Here is a 21875-nt window from a genome sequence, read left to right on the forward strand (position 1 = left end):
ATTTACCATTTTGGGATGGCTGACAGTGTATTTACCATGGGGGATGGCTGACAGTGTATTTACCATTTTGGGATGTCTGACAGTGTATTTACCATGGGGGATGGCTGACAGTGTGTTTACCATTGGGGATGTCTGACAGTGTATTTACCATTGGGGATGTCTGACAGTGTATTTACCATGGGGGATGGCTGACAGTGTATTTACCATGGGGGATGGCTGACAGTGTATTTACCATGGGGGATGGCTGACTGTATTTACCATTTTGGGATGTCTGACAGTGTATTTACCATGGGGGATGGCTGACAGTGTATTTACCATGGAGGATGGTTGACAGTGTATTTACCATGGGGGATGGCTGACAGTGTATTTACCATGGGGGATGGCTGACAGTGTGTTTACCATGGAGGATGGTTGACAATGTGTTTACCATGGGGGATGTCTGACAGTGTATTTACCATGGGGGATGGCTGACAGTGTATTTACCATGGGGGATGTCTGACAGTGTGTTTACCATGGGGGATGGCTGACAGTGGGACAGGTCTATATGTTTACTTGGCGAGTATGTATGTCAAGTGCCACATGTTTATTCACACGTGGTCGGCAATCACGACACATGGCGCCATGTTGACGTGACTAATGATATACAAATACAGTTGATACATATGGATCGAGACTAATTGCCCACATGACAGGCTGCACAATAGAAAGAATAAAATATAAACACTTGTGGTGCAGTAAGGTCTTGCATGTTTTGTGAATCAATTATCATCCAAAAGGTTCAAGGATCTCGAGATCCATGCAAAGCTTCCCGCTCAATAGAACTACCGATTACAATCTATGCTTGTCGTCCATAACCAGATGGTTATTGGCGCGTGGCATGTTATCAACATGGCGTAAAGGACCAGTTTCTGGATTTAACATGTTAAAACCGCTGCACGGAATCTCAAAGTGCTAGCACTATAAAATATACTTTAGACCGGACTAGTACAAGCAGCCACACACATACACGTGAATGCACGTCGCTATATAGGTGCAACAATCTTGAACACGACGTTAAACCCCATTTCACCTCACCACTCACGTGGGTGGTGCTGTCAGACGTAGCAAATGGTCTTGGCTCAAAGCCATCATAGCCGAGGCGGCAATGCCACTTGCTTTCTGCGACCCCTTGACGTTTGTTAATACAACTTGATAATTGGCACTTTTTTCGACAGACGCTGAATCTGTACAACCCCATGTAAATGGCGGCAGTTCTTATTTCAATACACGTGTTTCTACGCGATAACAACTTTCGGTTTGGTTGCAGCAAATAATTTTCACATTTTTTCGTTTTCCCGTTTGTCTTTTAGTTGCAACCGCCCCCCGTTTCTACCCTGGTGCAAGCGGGCTAGCTCTGGACGGGTCTTAGTTCGAGGTCTCAGTTTGAGGCGTTGCAGGACCACTAAAAGAATGTTTAGAACTTATATTTTTCACTCATAGCTACAATACTTCTACGTCACAGATGACTTCCGAGAATGGCTACTCACAAAGATAAGGGGGCGGTCGGGTAGCCTAGTGGTTAAAGCGTTCGCTCGTCACGCCGAAGACCCGGGTTCGATTCCCGACATGGGCACAATGTGTGAAGCCCATTTCTGGTGTCACCCGCCGTGATATTGCTGGAAAATTTGCTAAAAGCGGCGTAAAACCATATTCACTCACTCACAAAGATAAGACGGAATAAACGGACCACGCATAAGCCCCCCCCCTACCATCTCCCCATTTCGGCGACTGTATTATTGAGCCAAGCACAGATGTACACAGTCTTGGTTTGATGCTTGATTTGGCCCTTGGCCTCGACAAGGCACCAGCAACATCTGCAAACGTACGTACTTGAAAACGAGATGTGTACTGCATGACCTGACGGCCAATACGTTCGATGTGGAAGATTCAGTGGGTTTACACACAGCTGCCAGAGTGATCCGTTCATAAGTTCTAAACCCCACCTTTCGCTTTTTCTTCGTTAAGCGTTCCACCACCGGGCTATGTTCATCATTAACAAATAATTGACACGTAGGAGTTGTTTTATCGCACAATAAAATACTGCAGGGAGAATAAACCATGAGGGGCTTGGCATGGTGACACACAACGACAACGAGTCGTTTATTTCTTATATGAGATATCGATATTATGTTCAGCCTGTAAGGATGATGATAAAATGTAAAAGCTTTAAAAATATTTACCAGTATTTAAATAATGATGACTCCCTGAATAGAATGCGACCTCGACAATGTCGGACAAGTCCATTTTATGAACAGGTCGGTATGTCCCGCATATTCTCACCATCCTCACGTCGATTACCTGTACCTTTTCTCGCAAGTTCCAAAACCCGTACCAGGATCAATCGGAATCTGGCTGAAATCCTAGAGATTTCCTCCAGCTTAAATAGTGCTTAAAGGTGCGTTAATTAAGGGTTAGTATTCACTAACTCACATGCCATCCATTTCTAGAAGATCTCGATTAGAGGCGAGTATGTCGATGCATGTCATCGTTTCCAAAGACGCAGAGGGGAACGTTTGGCTCCGGCGTGTATTCGAGAGGTCAATCCATTCGGCGGGGGAGGTGTCATGGTGTGGGGCGGTATTTGTGGAGATCAGAAGACTGATTTGGTGATTATACAGGGAAACCTGAGCGCTGTGCAGTACAGAGACCAAGTTGTGCTTCCGTTCTTACATACCAACAGCAGGGGACAGTGTTTCAACACGACAATGCCAGGCCCCATACTGCAAGACTGACTCGGAACTTTCTAAACCAGCAGAACGTTGACGTTTTGCCCTGGCCTGCCCACTCACCCGATATGAATACTATGGAACATCTGTGGGACCATCTTGACAGACAGATTAGAGCACGCCATCAGCCTCCCTTCAACAGACAAGAATGGCAGCAGGCCCCAAGAGATGAGTGGCAACGGATTCCAGTCCACGTCATCAGAAGACTGACGTCATCGATGAGGCGGCGTATCACAGCATGCATTGAGGCAGCTGGAGGTCCTACACGCTATTGAAGGCAAATGTGTCGACAATGAACTTGTAGTGTGTCTGACAATTTTTTGGTGACATTTCAGACAACTTTTGAAAATGAAATTTCTTACCCCACCATTGTTTACCTTGAGCTTACATTACCTGTGATTGCAAAATTTCATTCAAACTGTGGTTGTTCAATCATTTGTTACCCCTCCCTGGATTATATTATAATTCACAACAAAACCTCTTCATGTTATATTTTTATCGATCATGGAACTCGACCTATACTTTCTTTTGCCGCCCAGTTTATTATACACTTCGTTGCTGCAATTTATAGCTGCTTTTACTGTGTGGAATCTTTATCATGCAGCGTTAGTTTGGGAAAAAAATGTTTCTGTTTCCTGACTGTGCGAAATGTTTTGAATTGAGTTCGCAGGTTTAACGGTCATAATTGAATTAAGGGCGCGTCCGGCCACCACTATCCGGGCGCCACACACGTACTACCCACAGCACCGCAACATGTGCAACACTGAGTCAACGACCGTAGTGTGTCTGTTCATTCATCCATAGCCGGATCATCGATTGATCCCTGTTATCGCTTTGCTAATGCAATATTTATTTCATTGACCTATTTACAAGACACTGAACTGTATCATGATATACGACCATACAGTTTATAACGCGAATGTGTTTAGGGATGGTAAATATTCTGTATTAGGAAAAAACACTGTGTATTTAGCTCGCCATGGCTCGCTAAATACAATGTTTATTCATAATACAGGATATTTACCATCCCAAAATACACAAGCGTGATAACCTCTTTATCACTTTATCATAGAATGTCATTCTAAAATTCTGTCGTCGTGTCACTCACACACGGTACCAAAACATTGCAAGTGTTCCTGGAATGTGCGTATTAATACATCTATTACACCAGAAGGTCAGTGATATGTCAGTCTGACAGAGATAACTGTCAAAATAGTTCCAACTGAAACCTGTTTTTAGACAGTTGCGAACGACATATAGGCTAAATAACAATTGCCTACTTATGTTGTTTATTCTTGACGTATGCGGCAATCCATTGGGGTAGTTTGGGTGGTGGTGCTATAGCTTAAGGGCGACTTGGATCAGAAAAAATGTTCTATTTGCGCCCAGCACATCAAATGATGTTTTGCAATACAAAATTCAAGTAGATTTACTGCACTAAAGGAATTAATTTACCACGTATGAAAAATGTATAATAATTGTACCACTCTGTTCGTTTAATAAAAAACAACAGAAAAAAGAAATGTTTTAACATTTAAAAGCGATACAAATATTTGGTTTAATGTTTTGTTTCTACTAGACGACATATAAGAGATTGTCTCACTGCCTGATGCAGTCACATAATGGAGTATTGCCCATACAGCATTGTGGGGCCCAGTATTGCAGCAAGGGAAAACGTTATACTTTTCTCGGGCACCGCACTTCTAAGATTTTGTGATATATTTACATAACGAGGGCATTCTTACAGCTAATAGTGAACTTTCCAGGCGTATTATCACTACATTGGTCACACAGAGTAGGCATTCTGTGCACATTGACCGAGACGGAGCCTAGTTGAAACAACTTCATCGCGTCTTTGACGGCGAATTTTACAGTTTTGTGTCACTGATGGACAGTCTGTCCATATGTCTCCCAGTAGAACCAGCATCCCACAATCGCTGCCATTCTAAAGAGACCGATTCGCAATGGCGTATTCGAAATCTCTCTGGCAAGGCCTGAATTCAAAATTGTCAACCTCATCCTTTAGCAATTCTGACCTGGCCAGGTGACCTGCTACTCATCACCCGCCATGCCGACATGAGCTGGAACATACAATATCACATGAGATGTAGTCAGTATTCAAAATTATGTCCAGTTTAATAATTTCGTAAACAAAATAATTCCTGGACCAATTAACTCCAGACTCAAGACTTCATGGTCATATTTATCCACCTCTGTCAGTGTTTGTAGAATTGCAATAAGTTCTGCTGCAAATACCGAAATGTAATCACGAATCCTGAACACGTCGGAGATGGTATAATCAGACTTCCAGAGAGCCCCAGCAGTACGAACCATGACGGAATCCTTGGAGGCATCAATAGAACTGTGTGTAAAGTCAGCATAACGTTCTTATATAAGCTCTGACTATATTTGAATTCATATTCTTCTTAACAATAGAATTGACTTCATGACACAATTCTGGCTTCAAGGAAAGCCAAGGAGCAGCTTTAGAAGGTGACCAACTTCACGTTGTGCTGCCAATATATGAGTGTTCAAGAATCTTGCCATGAGACCAACCACACATGACATACTCGACAGAGTCACATATATATCAGTAACTGAATGGTAGTTGCTCATAACTCTCACCTCCAGGAAGTATTTAAGTGATATCTGTTGACCTTGAAGTAACATGGGCATTTCGGAACACTCAACCTAAAGAGCCGAGACTGGAGTTGTTACAAAAGCTCAACCCGTGAAGATCCGGGTTAGAATGGGTCTTCAGCAACCTATGCATGCCATAAGAGCCGACTATGCTTGTCGTAAGGGGCGACTGACGGTAGGTCAGGCTCGCTGACGTGGCTGATGCATATCAGAGTATCCAAATTGCGTGGATTGATGCTCAATATGTCATTCACGGGATTGTCTGGTCCAGACTCGATAATTTACTAGTATTTACATACCTCAGTCATGTAGCGGGAATATTGTTGAGTGCTGTGTTAAACAACAAATAAACAAACAAATAAAACATCCAGTGGAAATTCTTAGAGCTCTAGACCGAATGCGATCAAGTTTGATGAGGTGGCTTTTAGAAGCAAACATGAATACTTAGCAGCCATGGTAGATTTATCAGCTCCCCGTGGAGTTTCGGAGACACATCTCAATAGATTAATAACGCTGTTACAACGGCTGCAAAGATGGGATGTATGGCATGATCATGTAAGTCTCTGATCAAAATATACTCCCAGGAGGGGGCACAGGTGGCCCCGTCGTCTAAGGCGCCGCGATTCGCTGTGCAGAGTTGCGTCCCTTGTGCACTCGTCCCTTCGATTCCCGGTTCGCCCCGATTATGTTTCTAGGTTTGTCAGCACCATACCCGTGCTCGTGGGTTTCACCGAAATGGTAAACGTCGGACCCCTGCATCACTTCGGGCTTTCCTCCCACATTAAGCTGACACGCCGTGATATAACTGGAGTAATGTTAAAAGTGGCGTTAAACCCAACTCACTCACTACTCCCAGGAATTTAAACTCTGATACAGCATCTAGGTCATCATCCACAAGAGATAACTTAACCTTTGGGGAAATTTAACGACGAGTGATCATCATTGCTACTGATTTTGAGTGAGATAATTTGAAACCCCATTTGATCATCAGGCAATTAAATATGTCGTATCAATTATTATTTTTTCAGTTAGCTACATCATTTCAACAGGGTGATCGTAGTGATGATGAATCATATGAACGGTTAGATTAGGACTGTGGCTTTGCCTTTAGTGAAATGACTGCTGGTATTTTAGACTCACCCATGACGAAGGAGGAAATTAGCATAGCTATCAATAAATCAAAACCCTCCAAGTCACCTGGCGAAGATAATTTAATACCTGAATTCTTCAAGTACTCAATGAATGTATAAGTACCTTATATGGTATTGTTTTTTCTGACAGCTGGAATACAGCTGTTAATGTACCATTTTATAAAAAGGTGATTCTAAAGACCCTGACAACTATAGGGGAATATCTCTTCTCAGCACATTTAGTAAATTGTAAACATCAATACTCAATAACACACTGACATTCTGGGCTGATTATTATGAAACAATGCTTCAGTCACAAGCGGGGTTTAGGCAAGGGAAAAGGACTTTTGATAACATATTTATCCTCCAAGCCGTTACACAGCGTTAGAAAGAAAGTTAAGCTTTATGCCATATTGGTTGACTTAAGCTTCAGATAGACTTTTGATCTTGTTGATAAATCCAAGCTATGGTTTGTACTGAAACATAGAGGCTTTTCGTCGAAAATGCTTAATGCAAATCAGTCTATAAGTTTGTAAACAGCCGAGTACGCGAATGCAATAATGTGTCACAAGTTTTGATTGACCATTAGGTGTACGACAAGGGTGTGTGTTAAGTCCCTATTATTTCCATATGTATCAATGAGTTAGCTTGAGAAATTGAGTCAAAGTGTGAACTTGGAATTTAATTCCTTTCGATAATTTAGCATCTATTTTTACTATTCCTTGAAGATGACGTAGTATTTTTATCTGATTCTGTATGTAGTTTACAAATACGTATAACCGTTTTAGAATGTTTCTGTGAAAGTCACCGGTTATGTGTGAACTTAGAAATTAACTAAAAATTTTGTTTTTAAAAATTGTGGCATACTGTCCAAACATGAAAAATGGTATTTGTATGGCACTCAACTTTAAACGGCATTCTATGAATATCCGGGTGATGCTTTCTCAAGGTCTTTATCATGGACCCTCACGCTGGTAATGTTGCTCTACAAGCGGAGGAGATTCTTTGTGGTGTATTCAAATCCTTGTATATGATAAAGCCCTTACCATGTAATCCTTTTAAAAAAGAATTTGATACCAAAATTAGTCAAATTTTACTCTATCGTCAAAACATTTGGGGTGTGGATACGCGCAAAGAAATTGAAACAATACAAATGTTTAGTTGTAAAGGCCTCTTGTGTGTTAAATCATCGTCTTCAAATCAAATGTATATATTCACACATAAAAGGGATGTTTAATACTAGTGTAAATAGTTAATATGCCTGACACCATATGTGTGAAGAAATGTTACAATTTATTAGTTTTAGATTGTGTGAATAGAAATAAAACTGGGCTTCAGAAATTAATGATATAATGTATCTAGTTTTATGTCTAAGTTTGTATACAGACTGAAATCATCCCATGAACAAGATTGGCATGCAACACTTGTTTCTAGTTATAAATTGGTAAATGTACTTTGGCTTCGAATTCTATATCAAAGATATTTCCAAAATGTGTGCTGCATTAGCTCAACTTAGATCTTCTTCACACCCGCTCCGAATTGAAGCTGGTAGATACGTTAAAAGACTAAGTCTTGTATGCAAACAAAGATGCATAGAAGCTGAATACAATTTTGTCTTCATGACGATCTCAGGAGTTTGTACACTACTTCTATCCAACATTACATTAATATAACTAGTTAATGCCTTTAAAAAATCCAGACCCTGTTAAAAATCTTGCATTGTTTTATATATTATTCAATGACACTAACACAATCATTTGTGTGAACAATGTACATTTGCTGTTACTCTCTGAAGCAATGATGCAACTGTAGAATGGGCCTGTGGCCCCCAATACTATATGAATAAACCTTGATTGACTGACCAGCATTGTCAAGGGAGATAAGCGTTTGATAAATACATATAGGATATCTTGCATCTGGCATAGATGATATCTTTGTCCAATCTGTGATGCACGTTTTCACATACGTCACCGCTAGCGGTAAATGTCCCAACACTACCTCATTACTTGTTTTGCTTCCAACTCTCAAACTTTGTCAAAAAAGAGAAAGTGAACTCTCTCAACATTCTCTGTATATTGAAATCCCCAATATGGGTTCCTACATCTTGCCAAATTAAAACAGTGATATTTTGAACATTTATTCAATGTTTCCGGATATATTTTTAGAGGCAAAATGTTGCCCTTCTGGCATGTGGTACATGTACATGTGCCTTCTACTCCATGATAATATAGTAGTAAAGATCACTCCTGGGCACTTTTACGTTGGAACTGTTTGTCACATACTTCCGTTATAATACCTCCTTTCTCCTCTTTTAAACTCTACAATATTTGTCCTGTCTTTATTTACCTGCATTAATCTTGTCACTACGTTGTCAGATTAGTTAAAATGTCCCCAACAGAAATACTCCTGCATTCTGAATGTTTCATCAGTTCAGAAATAGGACAAACAATGTTGGACAAATCATGCAGCCTTGCCTTGTTCCCACCAAGCAATTGAAATGATCGCTAAATCCACTTCATTTACACAAGATTTCAACTTCGAGAACATTGACTTAAGCACATTAAAACTTTTCTTCATAACAAATAGACGGAATCACAGTAAATGTTACCACGATGTCTCGTCGCATGTGAACCAGGCGTGTAGGTTGATGAGTGGATGCTTGGAAAGGCTGTGTTGGTTCTGAATCAAGCTTGTCCTGGTACAAGTCACCTTAACTGTCTTTTCGCTGAGGGAATCAACGCAGATAGTAGTCGGAAGTTTTCAGAAGCGGCAGTAGGTTATGTCTACTTTAACGACCTCGGTTGCTCTCGAACGTTACAAACGACAGAGAGGCCCGATTGTGAATTGCCATTTTCACAGAATTCATGTGTTTCTCATACATCAACACAGCTCCCCGTTATGGGAACTATTGTGGTAGCGAATACTGCAACACAGACGGAAAGGTAGCAAAGTCTTGCTTCCATTCTATGTTCAACACTTCACTTTAAGAACGCATACTGTCATGTATATATTCGACCGTGGTTTTTAAAGCAGTTTTCAATGTGAAGCTTGATACTTTTTTCAAGACGCGGCATGCTAACACAAATAAACGTCTGAAAACTAGATATTTCGGTGGGAGGGAAATTTGCAGATGGCGGGATCTAAGAAACACATAATTAAGTAAGGACGGCCTGATCCTTCGTTTCAAATCACCGAGCTGTCGCGTGCCGCTTTATTGGAAGCATCGAACAATTATAGCCGACAGGTATCTGGTATAATTAAGTGTCCCATCACTTCAACAGTACAGACCATTACAGCTGATTCTGACATTAAATCTACATGAGAATATTGAAGATGGTATATTGTCGGAAACATAGGCAGGCCTAGCGGGATGCTAGTAAAGAAGAAGTGCGAGATGATGCGATCAGTGATGAGTACTGTGTCACTGGCTCTATTCACCAACGACTTGACAGTCAGTTGGTCCCCATAGCAGGAAGGAGTATGATCTGGGTTCAAATCATGACGCCTTCTCTCCTCGCAACAGCGGGGTATTGAACGCAATATCAGTTTCTGACACAGGTATTTTTTGCATACCTGTACAAATCATATTTACTGTCACCAATCTAAGATAAAATATCAGTTCCGCAAACTATCCCTTCAGCCTCTACAAATGGGAGACCAATCCCTATATATACTTGAAAGAAGCTTTATCAAGTGACAATAGTGTTACATTTAGTGTGGTTGCCACAATTCGTTATCCATTATATGCAGCGAGTCCTTATCTTTCCTGATGGCCGCGAAGCTACAAGACTAAGGGACGCAACTCTGCACAGAGCCTTGTCCTGAGCACTGGGCCGTCTGTACGTGAGAACAATTACTCTGTAACAGATTTATTTGATAGGCATTTCTAAGAAGTTGACGGGGGACAAAGTACACACAATGTCATGGATAACAACTTATTTAATATACTAAACTAAGCGGCAAAAGAAAGTATAGGATGGCAATTTATAATTTTCCTAAAAACAGCGATAACTAGTGGAAAGTGGGTATTGGGAATATGACTGCCCAGGAACAGGTACCAAAAAACACCTCACCCGAACGCGCCACCTTTGACGGCGCTCGTGCGGTGACAAAAAAATGGTGAAACAGGTTTCCCGCCTATGGCATAAACTGCACGTGCATGTTAGCTGTATAAATGCGTTCGTCTGCAGGGTATAACCACACGTGATGAAAGCAAACAAAAGAAATGCCACGACTGTCACATGAGCAGAGAGAGAGAGAGAGAGCCATCGGTATGGCCGAAATGAGGGCAACACAGGTCCAAATTGCCAGAAGGTTTGGTTGTACACCATTGACAGTAGCCAGGCTGATTCAACGGTACAGGCAGACAGGGAGGACACAGGACAGGCCTAGAACCGGACGACCCCGAGTGACAACACCACTGGAAGACGGTCAGATACGGCTCATTCACCTGCGAAACAGATTCGTAACGGCGACGGCGACGGCGACGGCGATGGCGACGGCAGCAACAGCGTTGGGACATCCCATTAGCCAACGTACAGTCCTACGACGACTTCGTGCTGCTGGAATCCGAGCGTATCGTCCTTTCCGAGGAATGGTACTGACTGCTCAACATCGACGCCTGAGACTGCGATGGGCGAGGCAGGTTCGACACTGGCAAGTGAGAAATTGGCGTCGAGTGCTGTTTACTGATGAAAGTCGGTTTTACTTGTTTTGAAATGACGGCAGAGAACGAGTTTATCGACGCAGAGGGGAACGTTTGGCTCCGGCGTGTATTCGAGAGGCCCATCAGAAGACTGATTTGGTGATTATACAGGGAAACCTGAACGCTGTGCAGTACAGAGACCAAGTGTTGCAGCCAGTTGTGCTTCCGTTCTTACAAAACCAACAGCAGGGGACATTGTTTCAACACGACAATGCCAGGCCTCAGACTGCAAGACTGACTCGGAACTTTCTAAACCAGCAGAACGTTGACGTTTTGCCCTGGCCTGCCCACTCACCCGATATGAATCCTATGGAACATCTGTGGGACCATCTTGACAGACAGATTAGACCACGCCATCAGCCTCCCTTCAACAGACAAGAATTGCAGCAGACCCTGAGAGACGAGTAGCAACGGATTCCAGTCCACGTCATCAGAAGACTGACGTCATCGATGAGGCGGCGTATCACAGCATGCATTGAGGCAGCTAGAGGTCATACACGCTATTGAAGGCAACTGCGTCGATAATGAACTTGTAGTGTGTCTGACATATTTTTGGAGACATTTCAGACAACTTTTGAAAACGAAATTTCTTACCCCACAATTGTTTACCTTGAGCTTACATTACCTGTGATTGCACAATTTCATTCAAACTGTGGTTGATCAATCATTTGTTACCCCTCCCTAGATTATATTATAATTAAGAACAAAACCTCTTCTGGTTATTTTTGTATCGATCATGGAACTCGACCTATACTTTCTTTTGCCGCCCAGTTTCTTATAGCCACGTTTCGGTATAGCTCCGTATACTGTTGCCAAGCTATACCGTCGCTGTAATAGTATACATAGTTGTTATCATTAAACTTTGTCAGCCAAGAAGATGTGCCGCCTGGGTTTGGTGGGTTTCATTGTAAATACTGAAACTTTTCACTGTCAGAATATGTATTAACAAGTTTTGAGGTTCATTTCTAGCCTGATCTTTCTACGAAGATTTCAATTGCCCTAACTACTCTTGCTCATAGTTGTGTGGTGAGGGTCATAACAGGTTAGGCCTTAGTAAAGCTTTCAAACGTTGTAAGGAAGACCTGTTCAGAAGGCCATGTCTATTTTCCCTATTTTGTCTTGTGCAACATGTTCCCGTGCATTTTCAGTTGAACGATTTACTTGCCTTTGCATGTGTTTTTGACGGGTGCCCGCAATGTTGCTGGATACGCTCACCTCTTCACGAAGAACTGGTATCATCACAAATAGTCCATTTGATAATAATTCATGAACAGATGCTTCTGATATATCTATGTTACAATAGATTACAGAAAGGGTTTTATCGCTTTTATTTATTGTTACAATTTGTGTAACAGCACTGTTGACATCCGGGATACAGTGCAGGGGACTACGTGGGATGACACATATTGACTATTGTCTATTTATAAATTTCGATCTTCCTCGAACCTGTTGAACGTCACAGTTCAGTAGACCGAAGCGCTCCACTCCACTTTATATATAAAGAGTTCCGAGTAGAGCGCTTCGATCTTCTGAACTATGACGTTCAACAGGTTCGAGGAAGATCGAAATAAATAAATAGACAATAGTCAATATATACTCTTAAAAAAGGAAACTCAATACAGATATTTTTGGCCATAAAAGCAAAATTAGCGGACCAAGAGGTGCAAAATGAAGAGGTTTAATGTGTTACAGAGTCAGTGACAAATTTCCCGCATCAAAATTATCACAAAAAGGACAAGCAAACCATTGGTCGGGAAACACGCACAATTCGGAAAAACGCATCCAGTGCGTTAACAAAAGGGCCATCTAGCTGCACGTACTGCACGTGCAGCAGCCCATTGCAACGCGGTGCAAGGTTTTTGATTGTGTGGCATCTGCCTGTCAACACAACAACAACGTTGATGTTCTCCCCTGGCCCTCCAGATCCCCGGATTTGAACCCGATAGAGCACCTGTGGGATGAATTGGATAGACGGCGACGCCGACGTCAACCACAAACCCCGACGTTGCAGCAGTTGGCTTTTACGTTGCTGGCCGAGTGGGCTACCATTCCCCAGGATGTGATTCGCATACTTGTCTCTTCCATGGGCAGGAGATGTCAGGCCGCTGTCGATTCCAACGGGGGACAAACGCCTTATTGATAGTAGCTGACCTTCACCTTGGACTTTTCCTGTGTACCGATAACTGATAGTCAGCGCTCAAGAATATTCGTACTTCTACAGGGGTCATTTAAAAAATTATAATTTGATTTTAAACTTTTACCATTTTTTTTTAGCATAGAACTGCTGATGGGTACCTAAAACATCGAATCTTTGAAAATCAATGTTTGCTTTTTTTCGCACAAACTTTACAATATTTAAAACATAGTATGTGACATGTGGTTGCAAATTCATTTCTTACCCCAGTCGTCATTAAACCAATCTATGTTTACACAAAATTACCCATCCGCAGATTACAAACTGTTACAGGAACGAGGAAACTGTAGATATCGCTGCAATGAAATTGCATCACAATGCTTTGCAGACCATTGTGATGTCATTGTTACCATGACGTCACAATCAAATGACATCACTAATGGCGCTGCTATTGAAGCTGTTAGCATTATATTACATTTTACACTTAAGACACTGCTTATTACTGTCTACAAACTGAATAGGGCTGGAAGAATGATGTTGGATGATAAATAAAATCTCACCCGAGTGTCTTTTGATATCAAATATAACAACAATCGTTGATAAACGTGGAAAAAATCCTCGGCAAGCCTCGGAGTTTTCTCACTTTTATCAACTCGTGTTGATATAATTGATATCAAAAGACACTCGGGTGAGATTCTCTATATATACATACCGTATTTCCCATTGGGTATGCCGGGTTATATAATTGGCCACAAGCAGCCTATGCTTGTCATAAGAGGCGATTAAAAGTCCGACTCGGTGATTTGGTTTGATTGCGTGTTATTATACCTTGACATGGACGTTGGTACATAAATTACAAGAGAAGATGGAATGTGTCGCGTTGCAACTTAGATATCGGACTCGTGTCCAGAGACCATTTTAAACGTGATTTCTTTCATAATGGACGTAAATCAGCAGTAGATTCACTACTGGACGAACATCATCCATTTAAATGTAATAAGATTAGTGTTTAAAAAAGCTTTGTATGTTCACAAAGATGATCAATAATGTAGTCTATTCTAAGGAAGAGAATTTATGGATGTCAACCTCTTTATTACGAGGAACACAACGTTTCAGAGTATATGCTTACTGAGTGAACCTGATGAAGGAGTGAGTATATAATCTCTTCCTCGTGTGTATCACTTCTAAATGCCTTTCTTAGTCTATTCCATATAAAAAAACAAACCTGTGGGAATAAACTTTTCACCAAGTCCGAACACACACACACCCATGAATAAAGATTTTGATGTTGGCGTGGGACGTTGATCATAACATCAACCACTAAATCGATTGGTGACATAGCATATGCTTGAATATTGCTTACTGTTGCATAAAACAGTTTTTTTCTTATTACAAAGAGTAGATTGAGTGAGTGTGGCTTTATGCCGTCTTTAGCAATATTCCTGCAATATCACGGCGGGGGACACCAGAAATGGGCTTCATACATTGTACCCATGTGGGGAATAAAACCCTGGTCTTCAGCGTGACGAGCAAGCGCTTTAACCACTAGGCTACCCCAGATAGAATAGACACAATATGGACATGATATAGGAAAGGATATGACGAAGGAAGGTGCCAATGTTTGGTGCCAACGTCCAATGTTTCGACAGATAAAACTTCCGTTCTTATTTTGTACTTATGTTGTACATGTATATCAGAAAGGTCTGATGTGTCTTGAAGGTCTATGAGTGTTATCGGGACAAATCGTCCTGCAATGTTACTGATATTTCGCTAGTAAACAAACGCATAAAAAGATTTTGCTGTGACAGAACATTTTTTAAATTGCCGTGTTGCTATGGGGTCCAAGTGCAGCTAAGACTGGATCTAGCGATATGGTGCGCTTGGTCTACTGACCGAGCTAAATCATTCATACACACGTGGTTTCCCTAGTGTCGTTAACATGACTTAACCTTCGTTACGCATACAGTAATAAAGACGTCAAACTCAGTATTTTTATATTTTTTCACACGAATGTGTGGCACCGATTTCTGCTGATTAAAACATCCTGTCTCAGCGTTCTTTACAAAGGCATGCGAACCACAAAGAAATCCTTGCTCGAGGATCCTTGCTTTAGAAAAAAAACCCAAAACAGCTTAAGGGTAAAGGGCAACGCAACAGACGCACGATGTCATACGTACAACGCTAATAGATTTTTATATAGCACATGAACATCTAATGATGTGTTGTTCTTGTTTTCGTTCATGTGTTTTCACCACGTCATCACATCAATACAATCTGTGGTGAAAGGTTATGTCATTTATAGCTACGATTCCTCCCACTAACCACTTAGACACGCCACTGTGTTTTATCACTGTGTCGAACCAGTGTCAGAACTTATTGAACTATAGTAGATTTATTTGTGTGACATGCACTTAATACGCGGTTCTTGTCAATGTTATTTAGTGATGCCGCGTCAACACTGTACAGTACAACATGGACACATCGCCCCTTCTATTTGTACAGACTGTCCGAAATAAGACGAGCTCAGTATTTATGCAATATATTCTGTAGAAATAGATTGTGCCTTGCATTGACACGCCAAGCCGTGGATATGCATACCGTATTTCCTCTATTAGACGCCGGCCTCTAATAGAAGCCGGGCCTCTTATAGACGCCGGGTCGATCAATTGATACAATTAATGATCAATGACTTTTCAACGATTTCCCGAACGTCTCCGAGTGCGAACTGCATGGATATCTGGGAATCAAATAAGATTCAACTACGGACTTCGAGAATTGATTGAGATATATCTACGGATATCTACGAACACAAAATATTTCCATTTCGTGACGATTCGTGACATTCGTGGTCATAGTGAAATGGGGGTATTAATAGAATCCGGGCCTCCAATGGACGTCGGGCCTCTATTTAACGCGGGGTCAAAGGCTTGTCCGAAATAAATAGAAGCCCGGGCGTCTACGTCTAATAAGAGGAAATACGGTAAACTGAGGGACACGGAACCTGGATGTCGATGTGGTGTGTGTTTGTAGTTGTTTAACATGGTGTACTATGCTGGCGATGGGTTAGATCAGGCCCAATGGCTCTCGTCTGACCCCCCCCCCCCCCCCCCCCCCCCCCCCCCCCCCCCCCACACACACACACACACACTATGCCACAGACATTGAACAAGTAGATGTGTGTACAGTAAGTACTGTGACATGCATCGACATGTGTCACCATACAATAGATAAGGTACCTACTACACAGCATCTGAATGAACCAGCAATCTGTCTTTATGCTTCCTGCATTATGCCCATTATAGGGCTGAATGAGCTGGACTTGTTGTGCAGTTGTGGGGACAATGCTGCTGGACTTGTTGTGCAGTTGTCAGGACAATGCTGCAACGTGGCAACACCTACTGTGTATCACAGCGTCAACAACACAGGAGGCTTTCACCAAGAATCTAGTCCTTCCGTGACTTATAATATAAGCAGTTCAACGGGATAGAATGTGGCGTGATCTTTATTCGTCTGTCCATATTTTTGGGGAGTGATTTTTCACGACTGGAAACGTACTGCTTCAAATACCAACACAGACTGACAGTGTTGCGTGAGCATGTGCATGTTCGTGTGCGTCTGTGTGAATGTGCGCGTGCGTGCGTGCGTGTATGTGTGTGTGAGCGTACGTGTGTGCGTGTGTTTAGGGCGTGTGTTGCACGGCGACACTACAAGAAACAATGTACGAAGTCCATGTCTATTCTGTAATCTTAAAAACATTATTCACAAAAAATAAACATATTTGTTGTTGGTAGTTTTTTAACTGATTGACGTGAGTAATACCATGGCTGTTAGACCTTCAAAGTCGACCCCTTCTCCAGCACGGCGTGTACGACAGATGTCCCTGAAACAAAGCACCCCAGTGCAGCCATACAGACCCCTACTTATAACATTGATGTCATTGATTGGCGGGTTATAGCATTATTCAAATTAACATCTGGTTCACCCATGACGCTTTCAATCTGCACGTATCCCTGACTTCAACCTAAAGCTTACGCTAGTTGCAATGACAACATCGCCAAGTAGTATAGGTATTTCCTTAAGATGATTATTCAGTATTTATTTTGCCTACAGGCTGTTCTAAATGATATTCAGAACTGGTTTTCACCAATCTATATACATAAATTATCTAGTTTTTGAAGTATCTAGGTCGAGACAAAGCCGCGTTCGCCCCAGTCAACACTATTTGAGCTGTAGAGATTGTTTGTTTGTTTGTTGTTTAACGCCACATTCCGCATTATTCCAGCTATATGACGGCGGTCTGTAAATAAACGAATATAGACCCAATAATCCAGTGATTGATATCATAAACATCGACCCACACAATTGGGATACGATGACATGCATCAACCAAGTCAGCAAGGCTAACCAACCGATCCGGTTAGTCGCCTCGTACGGCAAGCATTGGTTGGACCTTCACGGGTATCGAACTGTAGAGAAACAATCTGGACCATGTAAACCTCCGTGGCATGATACACACGCAGATAGCTTACATCGTGCAGCCACCTAAGCCTTTTTAGTCGGCTCTGAAGACAGATATAGGGTCAAACTGTAGACCATCTTCCCGAGGCAAGGGAGTTAACTGACTAAAAGTCCAGTTTTCACCCTTGCCCAACTAGGCTTCATTTCTGTGGACGATCGTAGCGCCACCAAGGTATATTACGATTTATGTCCCTTCTACTTCCTTCTTATTGACCAATCAGATTCCACCTCTGACATCACTTGCATTTGCTTCAAACAAAATGGTGGCGCCCAGTCAAGACGATCTCATCGATGATCAAGATATATATCGAAATAAAACGGGTGTTACTTCGCGAAGTGCATCAAATCACGTAGGCCAATTGATTAAATGCATGAAAAGTTTTAGAATTCGTTACGCGATTTTGATTGGACTATGCATAGACTCGTTAGTCCAGCCAAAATAACTTCATAATTGCTGCCTTGTTCGGCAAGGGTGGAAACTGGACAGCCAGTTAACTCCCTTGCCTTTGGAAGATGACTGTAGACTTACTTTGCTGGAGATTCCCGAGGGCAGTATCGAGGCAGTATTGCTGTTACTGATACATGCTACAGGTCGGACTGACACAGTGTGACAGCGAGGGGTGTTTTAGGCTTTGGGCAGCCATATTGCAGTTATAAACGACGTGACAGTTGCGCGTTTCTTGTGGTCATAGTCTTACTCTGCCGCCATTGTGACCACCCTATCCACTTTTAGTTGACTTTACGGCAAGAATGGTATTCCCGGTGTACCTTTAGTAGACTTTACAACAAGAACGGTCTACCTAATGTACTCTTTACTGTAAATTTAGGCCCAAAACACAACTTTGATACTGAGCCGTATCAAATACATCATCATCGAATAGCCATTTCTTGATTATTTCATTTTAGCCGCCATAAAACATGTGTGTATACTTTGTTTTGCCTGGCAGTTGTGCGTGAGCAAATATAAACCATCATCATGACCATCATCCTTCCCCATAAACACATTTTGGGTGCTAGAACGACGAAAGAATAAAAGGTAGCGCAAGGCAGAGCTGCTGTTTCGCACTTGCGTTTTGGCATCTCATAATAATATTGTGGAGAAATGGTTTAGTAAATTCTGTGTAAGTGTTATATCAGGTTTGTGCTATTTTCTAAGTTGCAGTCGCCATTTTAGGTTTTATGTAATTAGTAAAAGTAAATCCGAGACGTTCAGTCACTCACTCGGTCTATTCCTGCGAGTGGTGTGGTTAACGCGTTCGCCCGTCACGCCGAAAGACCCGGGTTCGATTTAGCTCCTTGGCACAATGTGTGAAGCCCATTTATGTTGTCCCCCGCTAAATATTGCTAAAAGCGGCGTGAAACCCAACTCACTCACTCACTCCTACGAGTTGATGTATTAACATTCTTTTGTAATCTGCTGAGGGGCGGTCGGGTAGCCGAGTAGTTCAGGCGTTCGCTCGTCACGCCGAAGACCCGGGTTCGATTCACGACATGTGTACAAAGTGGGATGCCACATTGCTAAAAGCGGCGTAAAACCCAACTAACTCCCTCACTCACTCACTTGTATCTGCTAAACACTTGTTGCACCCAAGATAGGTAAATCACGATTATTTCGTCCCATATACACCTACATAGAGATGACATAAAGTTGTTCCTATTCTACCGCTTCAGGTACTATCGACTTGATAAAGTGAAAACGACAACATACAACCACTTTCAACCTTCAGTTCACATATATCTGATGACCAATAATTGTAGTTTTCTGTCGTCTAGCCGTTTAGTATCAGATTTCCATCAATATGTCAGATGAAAGCTTATTTGATTTGACAAACTGACTGTTCAACTGCCGCCCGCCTCTTTATTGACTCAGAGTTAAAAACAAAGGCGAAAGAGAACACCTCTGTGACAGACCATTTCCCTGCTTGCTGTGAGAAGCACTCGTGCTCCCCTGTTGACCCCCATACAACAGCCGGCGCGGGGGGCATAGTCCTTGGAGCATATCTGGAGTGTTTAAGCAATATCCATGACGCAAGTGCTTTGTGGGCTCGTGCACGTGGCGTGTTGGGTCTTCAGTACCCAGCCAGCTACCAAACATTTCAAGGATAGTGCTGTTTTTGCTTGTATTGACCCATGTTTAACATGGCTGAGGAGTATCCGCTTGCTTTGGATACAACGAAGTTAGGGGAGCGAATGGGCCAGGACTATAGGCAGAAATAATACCTGATGGTTTTTGAGGTTAGGTTGGGGATGAAATTGTGGATTGGGTGACTTGGTAAATCGGTATGGTGTGCATAGAACGGTTTTCGCCAGACAGACATGTGTTAACTTTAAGTTTGAGAGGTCGACATGCAAAGGAATAAGGACCATCGTCGGTGATTTCGCCAAGAACATCACCATTCCAGCAGACAGCAACAACGTCGGCTCTATCAGCAGCAAAGTCGGCTCCATCAGCAACAAAATCGGCTCCATCAGCAACAACGTCGGCTTCATCAGCAACAAAGTCGGCTCCATCAGCAACAAAGTCAGCTCCATCAGCAACAAAGTCAGCTCCATCAGCAACAAAGTCGGCTCCATCAGCAACAAAGTCGGCTCCATCAGCAACAAAGTCAGCTCCATCAGCAACAAAGTCAGCTCCATCAGCAACAAAGTCAGCTCCATCAGCAACATAAGGAGGCTCCATCAGCAACAAAGTCGGCTCCATCAGCAACAAAGTCGGCTCCATCAGCAACAAAGTCAGCTCCATCAGCAACAAAGTCAGCTCCATCAGCAACATAAGGAGGCTCCATCAGCAACAAAGTCAGCTCCATCAGCAACAAAGTCAGCTCCATCAGCAACAAAGTCAGCTCCATCAGCAACAAAGTCAGCTCCATCAGCAACATAAGGAGGCTCCATCAGCAACAAAGTTGGCTCCATCAGCAACAAAGTCGGCTCCATCAGCAACATAAAGAGGACAGCACATAATGAAACCAGCAAGATGCAGCTTGTATGAGGATGAGATAGAGATTAGAGAGGACGGAGAACCCAGATCCTATCCTACCATCCATCCCGTCTATGATCAGCGCTCTGTACAGACGCAGAAAGAAGACGGTACAGGTTCTGCCATAGACCAGATCTCAGGTGGATGGAGTTTGGACAGAGAGGCGAGCCTTTTGGATAGTCAAGGCTTCCTACGTTGAAGACAAGATGATTCTAAAGTTTTCAGCCCAGCTTGAAGCTCTCTAGTCTGCTGGAAGTCTACATGGACGGCACCTTTACATCTTGGGCAGACCTGCAGGACCGAGTGTATATTCTTCGTGCCATGTCCGGATCAACATCAATACCGTCATTGTGCGGCCTATTGCCAGAGAGAGCTTCTAACTACCGGTCCAGTGGGGGCAGAATCGCCGCGTACCTACAACCACCACAACCGTCTCACCACCTTGTCACCCCAACTTGTTCCGTTTTGTGGAGGTCATCAAGAAGATCGAGACAGCTGACAGTGCGAAGATGGTCCAGATAGACTTTTTATTGTTATTAATATTGTTTATTCATTGCAGAGGAACATAAGTATTGTGTAGACAGAGTATTCAAAGTAACAACTTGAGGCTTGGTGTCTTCTAGCAGCATTGTTAACCACATGGTTAAGAAATAGAAAGCGACAAAGCCTTTTCCATAGTAAAGTCATGCATCAAGTTAAGTCCCAACAGTAGTGCAAAGTCTGACAGCCTAAAGGTGTATTTAAGTAGTGTATTAAGTAAAATAGATTGTCAGAAACCATATCTCCCAATATTCTGCGATTTAATGATACAGTTTCGTAGATAGGTATTTTGCAGGGGTAAATGAAATTGAGATTAAGATCTTTCACTGTGGATAATTGAAGTGAACAAAAGTTGTCTTTAAATTTTGTCAGGTTTTCCATTCCAGCTAAATTGATAAGCTAAGCGGCAAAAGAAAGTATAGGTTGGCAATTTGTAATTTTCCTAAAAACAGCGATAACTAGTGGA

At 42.3% G+C, this 21875-nt stretch overlaps 1 protein-coding gene across 1 annotated transcript in view; it reads right to left on the reverse strand.

Moving 5' to 3' along the window:
* The window catches only part of LOC124152880, a 28393-nt gene extending 7728 nt beyond the window's left edge, over positions 1-20665 (reverse strand). Inside the window, exon 1 of the mRNA XM_048381616.1 lies at positions 20209-20665. Within this exon, the coding sequence (XP_048237573.1) occupies positions 20209-20665 (457 nt within the window). The remainder of the gene's footprint in view (positions 1-20208) is intronic.
* Positions 20666-21875: the final 1210 nt, after the last annotated feature.

This window comes from Haliotis rufescens, unplaced genomic scaffold (assembly GCF_023055435.1).
Source record: "Haliotis rufescens isolate VD_foot unplaced genomic scaffold, xgHalRufe1.0.p SCAF_4, whole genome shotgun sequence".
NCBI classification, from domain to species: domain Eukaryota; kingdom Metazoa; phylum Mollusca; class Gastropoda; order Lepetellida; family Haliotidae; genus Haliotis; species Haliotis rufescens.